The sequence below is a fragment of the Hypanus sabinus genome, chromosome 9, assembly GCF_030144855.1.
Source record: "Hypanus sabinus isolate sHypSab1 chromosome 9, sHypSab1.hap1, whole genome shotgun sequence".
NCBI classification, from domain to species: Eukaryota; Metazoa; Chordata; class Chondrichthyes; order Myliobatiformes; family Dasyatidae; genus Hypanus; species Hypanus sabinus.
In genome coordinates this window covers 23,947,658-23,961,520 of record NC_082714.1, presented here as the reverse complement: position 1 = coordinate 23,961,520, position 13,863 = coordinate 23,947,658, and the positions used below count along the sequence as shown (strand labels likewise).

The 13,863-nt window shown below is 39.6% G+C and overlaps 1 protein-coding gene across 4 annotated transcripts in view; it reads right to left on the bottom strand.

Moving 5' to 3' along the window:
* Positions 1-119: 119 nt before the first annotated feature.
* The window catches only part of wdr90 (WD repeat domain 90), a 102,427-nt gene continuing 88,683 nt past the window's right edge, over positions 120-13,863 (bottom strand). For all 4 annotated transcript variants that reach the window (XM_059979302.1, XM_059979300.1, XM_059979301.1 and 1 more), the window contains 4 exons: positions 13,609-13,752; positions 9,812-9,937; positions 9,351-9,435; positions 120-1,617 (listed from right to left, as the gene is read on the bottom strand). In XM_059979302.1, the coding sequence (XP_059835285.1) occupies positions 1,430-1,617; positions 9,351-9,435; positions 9,812-9,937; positions 13,609-13,752 (543 nt within the window). In that variant the 3' untranslated portion in view covers positions 120-1,429. The remainder of the gene's footprint in view (positions 1,618-9,350; positions 9,436-9,811; positions 9,938-13,608; positions 13,753-13,863) is intronic.

Below are 13,863 nucleotides of genomic sequence, written 5' to 3'. Positions count from 1 at the left end.
GTGAGTTAAATAGTTATCCAATCTGCTGTAATTGTTAATAATATTAAAATATCACCAGCCCTCAGATTAGTTTCTTGGACTTACAGGAACAACTGTGCTCAATGATGGAGGATAAAAGTGATTATATATTTAACAGCACAAGCATAAAGCTTAAATAGTTTGTGACTGTCCTAATTTGAATCATATTCTGTGTGCCAATAGGAATCACAATGGTTCTACCCCAGTTTTCTAGTCCGCTGCACTTCCTTTCTGGCCCTCTATTTTTAAATTAGTGTCACATGAACCTATTAAAATAGGAAAAAAAAAGTCGATTTTCTCTCAGCCTTTGATAATGAGTCTTTCATTTGCCTTTTAAAATTCCATGATACTGTAGCAGCTAGAATGATGCTATTGCAGCTCAGGGCATCAGTTCAGTCCCGGCATCTTCTGCAAGGAGTTTGTACATCCACCCCATGGAATGTGTGGGTTTCCCCCAGGTGCTCTGGATTCCTCTCATACTGGTAAATAGGTTAATTGGTCATTGAAAACTATCCCGTGACTAAGCCAGGTTTAAATTGGGGGATTGCTGGGTGGCACAGTTCAAGGGGTCTAATCCACACTGTATTTCAATAAGACAAATGCAATAAGTATTGATACTAAGTGTTAGTCTGAGTTTGACTCCTAGGTTAATTTACTTCCATCTAGCTACTTCACATGCTTTCTTGAAGAATTTCCAGTATTTGTGATATTTGATGCCTATTGTCCCATCACCAATTCAATTTTCTGCATTGAGGAAGAAACAATGAATTTTTTAGAATTTTACACTAAAACAATGCCCATGGTTTACAGTAGTTAACTTACTGAGTAGTCTTAAAATCAGTGGCCAGTATTCCATTGTGAAAGAAAATGAAGCAGCATCTTTGCACTCCCACTCAGTGGTCAACATAGGACAAATGTTCAAGTGCTGCAGACTAGATAATAGTTCACCAGAGAAGTGTAAAAGCAAAATAAATTAAAACAAAAGTTTTCTAATTAATGCAATAACAAGCAGAAAGATGTTTCAAAAATCCATTATCAAACACTCAACTCGTAGACCAGCAAAAATTTATTCATGTAGTAGAAAATCACTTGGCTAACAGAAATATGAAGTGATCATAGTTACTTCTCAAACAGAATCCAACAACAAAATCTTGGCTAGATTTTAAAACATCTCAGTGCAACTAATTATAAAAGTTCCCACAATGGGTGTAATGCATCAAATGCATTATTAAATAATGATTAAACAATATTTACATTATGATTTTTCTCCTGTGATAGTTGCCTTTTACAAATTTTTAGAATTGTATGATTGTGCCAGAATTGAGCTGTACAATATGAAACAAATGATTCCACAGAGCTTATAAAGAGCAATTACATTCATGAAACAGTAACACAATTAAGACATTCAACCTTAGAGATATTGTACATTACTGAAATCGGCAGGTAACTTTTGAACCTCCCAGACGAACACCTCATTGTATGCAATGGATAAGAGGAATTTTCCAGATGGTGTAAATCGACTGAAGTGAACAGTATCATTATGCCCAGTGAAATCTTGGCATTTTCCATTTGGAGAATGAATTATCTTCATTAGTCTCTCTGAAAACAGTAAGTTTAGAATATGATGAAAACATTGTGACAGAGTGTAAACCATTTATAAGAATTGTCATAAAATGTTTTAAAGGCAAAATTCAGGTTTTAAATAATTCTTACTTAATACACAGAACTGCATTTAATCTTCGACTATTAACTTCCCAGAAATATTTTTCACTTCATCCAATATACAGTACTGAGTGGGAAGGGGGCAGGGAAATGGGAATCATTGTTGGGAAAAGGGCAAGAAACACCAGAGGCACATTCTGTCATGATCAAATTGCTTGGAATCAAATGGCCTCACCTGGTGACTCAGAGCTGGGTGTGTCTGCACCCATGCCATTCCCCTCCTGCCACCCTGCCCTTGGCACAATACCTGGACATTGCAAAGTTTTCTACTCACTGATTTCAAACATTTTACACTGCTTGTTGACTGGAATTGTAAAATCTTCTTCAGAAAACAATAAACAAAATTATTTGAACCAATCTTAATGTTGCACTTTAAACAGCTATGTGTACCAGTTAAAAGATGTTTAGTACTAGGTACAATTGATCCTAGAATTAGTTTATTTAAGTCAATGCATTACAACAACCTGTACTCCTAACATAAGATGGAAAAAAACAAAGTTATTATTATTGTTCCTAAGGACGAAATTTTGTTTTACATTTGTAATGGAAATAAAGAATAAGACTGTTGTGGATTTTCTATTTTTTTGAATAATTAATGGCAGAGTTATCCACAAAACTATAAACCAGAGAGTAACACTCCAACATATTTAGCCAAACTGGGTTATGATAGGGGATTGGGTAACAGGTTCCATGTAAGCATTAAACTGCAATAATATTACTTGTGCCAATGAAACAAATTGGCAAACAGATCATGTTTACATGCAGTCACATTAACCGATATTTTTGTTCCTTAATAGGGGAAATTGCGCTATATCATTAAGTTTAAACAGACTTTTATCAGGTATTATAAAACGGATCAAAGAATAACAAGAGAACAAAGACTAAATGGAATTATTCAGTGGCATCTATCAGAGTGAAACATTTTGGATCAATTCTCCTTGATCAGAACTGGAAAATAAGCAGAGTTATAGAGAGGGAGGGGGTGGAAAGGACAAGGGATATGTCAAGTTTGTCACTTGGACAATCCCTGTCCTGCCAAACACAGATAATCCCTATTCTCCCCATTCCTTAAAACAAGTCTGATTTCTCACTTCTCCAATTTTGATGAAGGAGCAATGACCCAAAACATAATGTGTTTCTCTCTCCACAGATGATGCTTCACTTGCTGAGTATTTCGAGCTTTGTGATCTTATTTCAGATTTCAACATCTGTAATTCATTTGCATTTCAATAAATTAAATGTGACATTTCTAGAGGGTAGGTAAGAATGGAGGGCCTGAGATCTGTAAGTGCATCAATGTGGAACAGCATCAGAATATAAAATCAAGGAAGTTATGTTGAACCTATAAAAACACTAGTTCAGCTACAAATGGAGTAACGTGCAAATCTGGCTTCCACACTTTAGCAGAGCTAAAGTGTAGCTCCCTGAGTAAAGTAAAAAAAGATTTACTAGGAAATCCCTATAGTTCATATTCTGCACGGAGATCAGCGACCAGTGGTGTTCTGCAGGGATCTGTTCTGGGACCCCTCCTCTTTGTGATTTTTATAAATGACCTGGATAAAGTAGAAGGGTGGGTTATTAAGTTTGCTGATGACACAAAGATTGGGGTGTTGTGGATAGTCTGGAGGGTTGTCAGAGGTTACAGTGGGACATTGATAGGATGCAGAACTGGCTGAGAAGTGGGAGATGGACTTCAACCCAGATAAGTGTGAAGTAGTTCATTTTGGTAGGTCAAATTTTAAGACAGAATATAATATTAATGGTAAGATTCCTGGCAATGTGGAGATCTAAGACATCTTGGGGTCCATGTCCATACGACACTCAAAGCTGCTGCGATAGTTGAGACAGTTTTGTTAAGAAGGCAAATAGTGTTGTCCTTCATCAACCGTGGGATTGAGTTCAAGAGCCAAGAGGTAATGTTACAGCTATACAAGACCTTGTCAGTCAGACTTCACTTGAAGTACTGTGTTCAGTTCTGATTACCTCACTACAGTAAGAATGTGGATACTACAGAGAGAGTGCAGAGGATATTTCCAAGGATGTTGCTTGGATGGTAGGGCGTACTTTGAGAATAGGTTGAGTGAACTTGGCCTTTTCTCCTTGGAGCAACGGAGGATGAGATGTGAGATGTATAAGATGATGAGGCTTTTTCCAGGGCTGAAATGGCTATCAAGAGGGAGCATAGTTTTAAGTGCTTGAAACCAGGTACCAAGGGGATGTTGGGGGTAGGTTTTTCCACACAGAGAGTGGTAGGTGTGTGGAATGCACTGCCAGCGACAATGGTGGAAGCAGATACAATAGGGTCTTTTAAGAACCTCTTAGGTAGGTTAGAAAAATAGAGGGCTATGCACTAGGGAAATTCTAGGCAGTTTCTAGAGTAGTTTACATGGTTGGCACAACATTGTGGGCCGAAGGCCCTGTAATGTGCTGTAGATTTCTATGTTTTAATGTGGGATTTCAGCCACAAAGTTAGACTAGAGAACCTGGGGATTCTCCTTGGAGCCCAGAATGCTGAAAGTAGGTTTGATACAGCTGTATCTTCTTTGACAGGATAAAGGGAAGCTGCTGCGATAAGTCAATATTTCAAGGGCCAGGAAACACAGTTAAAATTTTGGAGAAATGTTTCAAGGGGGAGATGAGGACAAACTTTTTAGTCAAAACAGTAAGGATCTGGGAATTCATTCCCTGTAAAGCAAGTGAAAACAGAATCACTGCCTTCAAAAAAAGTGTGCTACAGGAAAATTATTGACTAATAGGGATGACAGGATGCTTTGCAGAGAGCAAGTTAAAACATAACGGACAACATGCTGGAGGAACTTAGCAGGTCGGGCAGCATATGTGGAAATGAGCAGTCAATGTTTTGGGCCGAAACCCTTAGTCAGGACTGGAGGAGGAGGGGGCAGGGGCCCTATGAAGATGGTGGGGTGAGGGTGGGAAGGAAAAGACTGGCACCTACCAGCCTTCTTCTTCCCACCCTCCCCCCACCTTCTTTATAGGGCCCCTGCCCCCTCCTTCTTCAGTCCTGACGAAGGGTCTCGGCCCGAAACGTTGACTGCTCATTTCCACGGATGCTGCCCGACCTGCTGAGTTCCTCCAGCACGTTGTCCATGTTGATTTGACCACAGCATCTGCAGTGTACTTTGTGTTTACGAAGTTAAAACATAAAATGGCTCGCTAACAATTCTATGGTTTTATGTTTAAAGCCACGGGTAGTTAGTGGAAGAATTGGTTTAAAACAACCTGAAACCAGTGTATAGGATAATGCAAATTAAGAAATAAATGCATGACTTACATGGGCAAACTCTAATTTAAAAACCTCTAACATTGTGTACTACTTGTAATGAACCATCCACCACGGCCTCTATTAGATCCAAGAGTCTTAACTATCCTGTGTGGTTAATTAGGTCATGATTAAACCCATTCGCTATTTTTCTGTACTCTTAACTTGTTTAACATTGAAGTCCACAAGGAAAAATTTCCAATGTATTATAAATGATAGCTATGTTAGAACCGATAATTTAGACAATAGGGCATAGGAGCAGAATTAAGTCATTTGGCCCATTGAGTTTGCTCTAGCATTCTATCATGGCTAATTTATTATCCCTCTCAATCCCATTCTTCTGCCTTCTCTAATCAAACACCTATCATCCCCCGCTTTAGAATACATCCAAGAACTTGGCCTCTACAGCCATCTGCAGCAATGAATTCCACAGATTAACCAAGTTCTCTGAGTCATAGAGAAATACAGCACAGTAAAGACCCTCTGGCCCATCTAACCCATGCTGAAACCATTTAAGCTGCCTACTCTCATCGACCTGCACCAAGACCATAGCCCTCCATATCCCTACTATCCATGTACCTATCCAAACTTCCCTTAAATGTTGAAATCAAATTTGCATGTCCCACTTGTGCTGGCAGCTCATTCCACACTCTCACAACCCTCAGTGAAGAAGTTTGCCCTCATGTTCCCCCTTAAACTTCTCACCTTTCATCCTTAACTCATGACCTCTGATTGTAGTCCCATCCAGCCTCAATGGTAAAAGCCAGCTTGCATTTACCCTATCTATATCCTCATAATTTTGTATACCTCTATCAAATCTCCTCTCAACCTTCTACATTCTAAAAATAAAGTCCTAACCTATTCAATCTTACCTTATAACTCAGGTCCTCTAGACCCAGCAACAGCCTTGTAAATTTTCTCTGCACTCTTTCTACCTTGTTTACATCTTTCCTGTAGGTAGATGACCAGAACTGTACACGATACTCCAAATTAGGTCTCACCGATATCCTATACAACTTCAACACAACATCCCATCTTCTGTACTCAATACATTGATTTACGAAGGCCAATGTGCCAAATGCTTTCTTTACAACCCTATCTACCTATGAGCCACTTTCAACAAATTATGGAACTGTATTCCACACAAAATGCTGGTGGAACGCAGCAGGTCAGGCAGCATCTACAGGGAGAACCGCTGTTGACATTTCAGGCCGAGACCCTTTGTGTGGACTAACTGACGAAGTTGAGTCAGTCCTGACTAAGGGTCTTGGCCCGAAATGTCGACAGCGCTTCTCCCTGTAGATGCTGCCTGACCTGCTGTGTTCCACCGGCATTTTGTGTGTGTTGTTTGAATTTCCAGTATCTGCAGATTTCCTCGTGTTGCACTGTATTCCAGATCCTTTTGTTTTACCTCACTCCTCAGTGCCCTTCTGTTCGCTGTGTAAGACCTACCCCTGGTTGGTCCAACTGAAGAACAAAACCTCACACATATCTGCATTAAATTCCATCTGCCATTTTTCCAGAAGATGCAAATCTCTCTACAAGCCATGATAGCCTTCATCACTATCCACTACACCACCAATCTTGGTGTAATCTGCAAATTTGCTGATCCAGTTAACCAGATTATCATCAAGATCATCAGTATAAATGACAACCAACAATGGACCCAGTGGCAATCCTTGCAGCACACCACAAGTCACAGGTCTCCAGTCAGTGGGGCAACCATCTACTACCACTCTCTGGCTTTCCCCACAAAACCATTGTCTAATCCAATTTACTACCTCATCCTGAATGACTGAACCTTCTTGACCATGCGGGACTCTTGTCAAATGCTTTATTACAGTCCACGTACAGAACATTCACAGCCTTTCCTGGTAACTTCCTCAAAAATCTCTATAAGATGACCTGCCATGCACAAAGCCATGCTGATTTCTATACCTATCCAAATACTTATATATCTGGTCCCTCGAACACCTTCCAATAACTTTCCCACAACTGATGTCAGATTCATCGGCCTTTAATTTCTTGTTTTCTGTTTAGAGCTTTTTTTAAAAACAGCAGAACATAGGCTGCCCTCCAGTCCTCTGGTACCTCTCCTGTCGCTAAGGGTGTTTTATATCTCTCTGCTAGAGCCCCAGCAATTTCTGTACTTGGCTCCCATAGGGTCCAAGGGAACACCTTGTCAGGCCTTGGGAATTTATCCATACTGATTTGCCTCAGGGTAGCAAACACCTTTTCTTTGTAATCCAGACAGGGTCCATGAAGTTGATGTCATTTTGCCTCACTTCTATAGACTCTGCATCCATCTCCCAAGTAAATACAAATGCAAAGAACTAATTTAAGATATTCCCCATCTGTTTTGGCTCCACAGATGGATTACTATTCTGGTCTTCCAGAGGATCAATTCTGTCCCTAGCAATCCCTTTGCACTTAACGTACCTGTAGAATCCCTTAGGATTCTCCTTCACCTTGTCTGCCAAAGCAACCTTATGCTTTCTTTTAGCCTTCCTCATTTCTTTCTTAAGTGTGCTCCATAAGCACCTCATTTGTTCCTACATGCCTATATCTGCTATAGGCACATTTTTCTTTTCTTTCTCTTAGCCAGGGCCTCAATATCTGTTGAAAACCAAATTTCCCTACACTTTTCCGGGCACATACAAACACATACAAGCTTTGGGCTCTCAAAATTTCACTAAATTCCTCCTCATCTCTGCACAAAAGGTACATCCTTCTTTTCCGAGGCTGTGTCTCCACTATTTAAACAGCCTCTTCATATCCACTTTATCTACGCCTTTCAATATTCTATAGGTTTCAATGAGATACCCCCTGCCCCATTCTTCTAAACTCCACAGGCCCAGAGCCATCAAACACTCTTCAGACATTAGCCCCTTTTGTTAACTGCTGGATCCCTTCCAGTACCAGCACGTTTTTTTAGATAAGGGGCCCAAAATTACTCAATACTGCCAGTGCTGTCTGATCAATGTCTTAAAAAGCCTCAGATTACATCTTTGCTATTATTTTCTAAACCTTGCAAAATGAATGCCGACATTGCATTTGTCTTCCTTACTCAACCAGCAATTTAACCTTCGGGGAATCCTGCACGAGAACTCTCAAGTCTTTTTGCACCTCTGATTTCTGAATTTGCTCTCCATTAAGAAAACAGTCTAGGCTTTATTCCTTCAACCAAAGTGCATGACCATCCACTTAACTATATTCCATCTACCGCTTCTTTGTCCCAATCTGTCCAAGTACTTCTGCAGACTCCCTGCTTCCTCAACACCACTTAGTCCTCCACCTATTTTTGTATTGTCCTCAAACCTGGCCACAAAGCCATCAATTTTGTCATCCAAATCATTGGCATATAATGAGAAAAGAAGCGGTCCCAACACCGACCCCTGTGGAACACCATAAGTCACCAGCAAAGGCTGCCTTTATGCCTACTCTTTGCGTCCTGCTAGCCAGTCAATCTTCTATCCATGCTAGTAACTTTTCTGTCATAGCATGGACTCTTATCTTGTTTACCAGCATCATGTGGGTGCATTGTCAAAGGCCTTCCGAAATTCCAAGCCAACAATATCTCCTTTGTCTCTCCTGCACATTTCATCAAAGAATTCCAGCAGATTTGTCAGGCAAGATTTCCCTTCAAGGAAACCATGCTGACTTCAGACTATTTTATCATCTCCTAAGTACCCCAAAACCTCATCCTTAATAATGAACTCCAACATCTTACCAACCATTGATGTCACACTTGCTAGCCTATATTTTCTTTTGCCACCCTTCTTCTTAAAGAGTGGGATGACATTTGCAATTTTACAGTGCGCTGGAACCACTTAAAAATCTAGTGATTCTTGAAGGATCACCACCAATGCCTCCACACTATCTTCAGCCACCTCTCTCAGAGCCCAGGGGTGTAATCGATCTGGTTACTTATTTTACCAAGAACAGCCAGAATTTATTGTGTAAATTGAACTTCACTGACTATGTTATCTAATTTGAGTAAAAAGCAACTACAAATCCAATATTTAGATTTGCCATTTTATTTATTTCCACCAGAGAAGGTATTTTCTATTGTGAATGAACCTGCCTTTGATAAAGAATATTTTTTCCCTGGCTTCCTGGGTTCTGGTGTATTTCAGGTGCAGATCTGCAACACATCTACAACAACATCGATATGCAACAGAATTTCTCTGCAGCTCAGCATAAAATGCTGCAGATATAAATTTATGTTCAAGGCTAAGTACTTTTCCTATATTTCACTTCTAAATATTATTTATTCTTGTAATGCATGTAATACTTGTGACTGATACAGGGGAAAAAAAATAATTCTTACCAGTGGTTCCAACAGCAATTAGTTGCCCTGCTGGAGAGAGGCTCAAACTTGCAGCCCAGTGAGGCAAAGCTATTTCCTTAATTGTCTACGATAGGGAAAAAAAGGACAGTTTAGGTTATTCAAAGGATAATGGTACAAACAATTAATACAGGTTGAATAATCTCTATAAACCTCTATCTGTTCCTGTAGGTAACTGCATTCTGCCATTCCCTTTTAAAACTTTCTCCTACAACTGTTTTACTTATGCCAGATACAACTGTCCAATACAGACAGGGACTTATTCCCCAAACATTAGCAAATTCACATTGCAACTGAACAGTGAACTGATTTGTGTCTAATGCTCTTGTTGAACAATGAAGTTACTTTTTATAGTGTAACTTTATGGCAAATTATTTATGCATAAATACATAATACTATGTTCAGTTGTTTTTACAAAAGTTTTGTATTTTCTTCACTCATACCTGCTTTTTATGGAGGCTGTACAAAATAATCTGCGGCTTTACCCCAAATCCAGTGTACACTACAATGCCACTCTGACTAGGTGAGAAGGCAGCCAGACTAGGTGGGAGACTATTCTTGTCACATACCTGAAACAAAAAAATTGAAATCAAACAACATATTCCAATAGATTATTTGAAACACCTCCTGATTATTTATTCTGATATTTATTGAGTGTGCAGAATGATCAAATTCTCCACAAAGCACAAACAAAACTGGCCACACAATGTCTTCTGCAGAGACAATCTCCACTCCTTAGATCTGAACACAGAACAGTCCATTACTGTGTTACTGGAAGTGACACTTTTCAATAAAGCTTTTGTCATGACAACCCAAACATTAATATATCAAGATGGACATAACATCTAAGGGAGTTAGTGCTACCACTGCTTAGTCCTCAACTAAATCCACTCAAAAAAAGTTATTTTTGCTCAAGTTGGCTGCTACAATACAGTAATGGCATAACTAAAAAGAATTTACTTAACTGTAAAGTGCATTGGAACATTTTAAAAGGTGTGAATTATTATTATTCCCCCTGCTTCCAGCAAAAACAAACCTGACCCCTAACCACTTCAATTAATCTACATTACTGCAGCTCACAAACACACTCAAATGTTCCATGTCATCCGACCACAGCAATGAAGTACCAAAAGCAGGATAAACTGTTACTTTTTGTATTCATGAACACACAGACCACAGTCTGTGTGGATTAGTGATAACATGTCATCCTCGCTGACAATCAACACTGGTGCATCTCAGGGGCGAGCGCTTAACCCATTGCTCTACTCTGTATTCTCTGTATACACAGTACTGTGTAGCTAGGCATAGCTCAAATACAATCTATTAATTTGCTGACAATACAACCATTGTTGGTAGAATCTCAGGTGGTGATGAGAGGGTGTACAGGAGTGAGATATGCCAACTAGTGGAATGATGCTACAGCAACAACCTGGCACTCAACGTCAGTAAGACCAAAGAGCTGATTGTGGACTTCAGGACGGGTAAGATGAAGGAACACATACCGATCCTCATAGAGGGATCAGAACTGGAGAAAGTGAGCAGCTTCAAGTTCTGCGATGTCAAAATCTCTGAGGATCTAACCTGATCCGAACTTATCGATGTAGTCATAAAGGCGGCAAGACAGCAGCTATACTTTATTAGGAATTTGAAGAGATTTGGCATGTCAACAAATATGCTCAAAAACTTCTATAGTTGTACCATGGAGAGCATTCTGAGAGGCTGCATCATTGTCTGGTATGGAACAAGACTGAAAGAAGCTGCAGAATGTTGTAAATCTAGTCAGCTCCATCCTGGGCACTAGCCTACAGAGTACCCAGGAACATGTTTAGGGAGCAGTGTCTTATAAACCCCATTTCCAGAAAAGTTGGGATATTTTCCAAAATGCAATAAAAACAAAAACCTGTGATATGTTAATTCACCTGAACCTTTATTTAACTGACAAAAGTACAAAGAAAAGATTTTCAATAGTTTTTCTGACCAACTTAATTGTATTTTCTAAATATACACAAATTTAGAATTTGATGGCTGCAACACACTCAACAAAAGTTGGGACAGAGGCATGTTTACCATTGTGTTACATCACCTTTCCCTTTAATAACACCTTTTAATCGTTTTGGAACTGAGGATACTAATTGTAGTAGATTTGCAATTGGAAATTTTGTCCATTCTTGCTTGATATAAGACTTCAGCTGCTCAACAGTCCGTGGTCTCCATTGTCTGATTCTCCTCTTCATGATGTGCCATACATTTTCAATAGGAGATAGATCTGGACTGGCAGCAGGCCAGTCAAGCACACGCACTGTGTCTACAAAGCCACACTGTTGTAGCCCGTGCAGAATGTGGTCTGGCATTGTCCTGCTGAAATAAGCACGGACGTCCCAGGACGAGACATCGCCTTGATGGCAACATATGTCTCTCTAAAATCCTAATATACGCCTCAGAGTCAATGGTACCTTCACATACATGCAACTCACCCATGCTATGGGCACTGATGCACCCCCATACCATCACAGATGCTGGCTTTTGCACCTTTCGCTGATAACAATCAGGATGGTCGTTGTCATCTTTGGCACGGAGAACTCAATGCCTGTTTTTTCCGAAAACTAGCTGAAATGTGAACTCATCTGACCACAGCACATGGTTCCACAGTCTTTCGATCCATTTGAGATGAGCTCGGGCCCAGAGAACTCGCCGGTGTTTCTGCATAGAGTTGATGTATGGCTTCCTCCTTGCATAATACAGTTTCAAGTTGCATTTCTGGATGCAGCGACGGACTGTGTTAAGTGACAATGGTTTTCTGAAGTACTTCCGAGCCCAGGTGGCTATAATTGTCACAGTAGCATGAGGGTTTCTTAGGCAGTGCCGCCTGAGGGGTCGAAGATCACGCGCATTCAACAGTGTTTTCCGACCTTGCCCTTTACGCACTGAGATGTTTCTGAATTCTCTGAATCTTTTCACAATATTATGTACTGTAGATGTTGAAAGACCTAAATTCTCTGCAATCTTGCGTTGGGAAATGTTCCTTTTGAACTGACTAACAATTCTCTCACGAATTTTGGCACAAAGGGGTGAGCCACGACCCATCCTTGCTTGCAAAGACTGAGCCTTTGATGGATGCTACTTTTATACCCAGTCATGATACCTCACCTGCTACCAATTAGCCTGCTTAATGTGGAGTCTTCCAAACTGGTGTTACTTGAATATTTTGTGCACTTTTCAATCTTATTTTAACTCTGTTCCAACTTTTGTTGAGTGTGTTGCAGCCATCAAATTTTAAATTTGTGTATATTTGCAAAATACAATTAAGTTGGTCAGTAAAACTATTGAAAATCTTTTTGTACTTTTGTCAGTTAAATAAAGGTTCACATGAATTAACATGATTTTTGTTTTTATTGCATTTTGGAAAATTTCCCAACTTTTCTGGAAATGGGGTTTGTAGAAAGGCAGCGTCCATTATTAAAGACCTCCAGCACACAGGGCCTGCCCTTTTCTCACTGTTACCATCAGGTAGGAGATATAGCAGCCTGAAGGCACACACTCAGCGATTCAGGAACAGCTTCTTCTCCTCTGCCATCCATTTCCTGAATGGACATTGAAGCTTTGGACACTACCTCACATTTTTTTAAAAATATATAGTATTCCTGTTTTTGCACATTTTTAAAAATCTATTTATTTACTTGTTTATTTATTTATTATGTCTTATGTTTTCTGGAGTAGGGTTCTCTTCAACAGGAGGGTATAAGGAGGTGTCAGAGTTGCTGCCTGGTCTCAGCAAGGTAGAGGTCAGTCCAGCACACTATAGCAGCATCCCCTTTTGTTTTCACTTTGACATGAAAGAGTCTTTTTGTTGATCAGTGTCAAAAAAGCCAGATTAAATCCACTGTGATTCAATGTTGTAAAACAATAAAACATGAAAACTCACAAGGGGATTGAATACTTTCTAATAGGCACTGTATATTATTAAACTCTTAACCCAAAATATTACATCGCATTGATCAGCACATTGTTTTAAATTTTGTGTTCCATGCTTCATATATACATTTCTGGGATAAAACAAGAGAAAGTTATCAAGGTGTGAATATTCCAAAAAGTGTCAGTTTTCCATGGTTCAGTCAGACAACTATGAAAACTCAGCCCAGATGGGAGATAAACCTGTTCAATGTCGGTATGCTAATAGATATGGATCAGGAAGTCTGTTTATTACTTACTCTCTTCACAAATAAAACAAAATTCATCTCACCTGACGTTCAGTAGGTGCTGGGAATGTCAACCAGTCAATGAGCTCACACTGGTGTTTATGCCAATCAGCAGCCCAAACACTAACACGTCGATCAGAACTCACGGCCAACCACATATCACATCCTTCAAGGCCAAACTCATCATACTGGAAAATAAATGCAAAATAATCAACATCACAAATTCAAGTTTGATATCTCATGAAATTTTGTTAACATTGTTAGCAGAAAACAATATGATGTTAGCATAACGATTTATT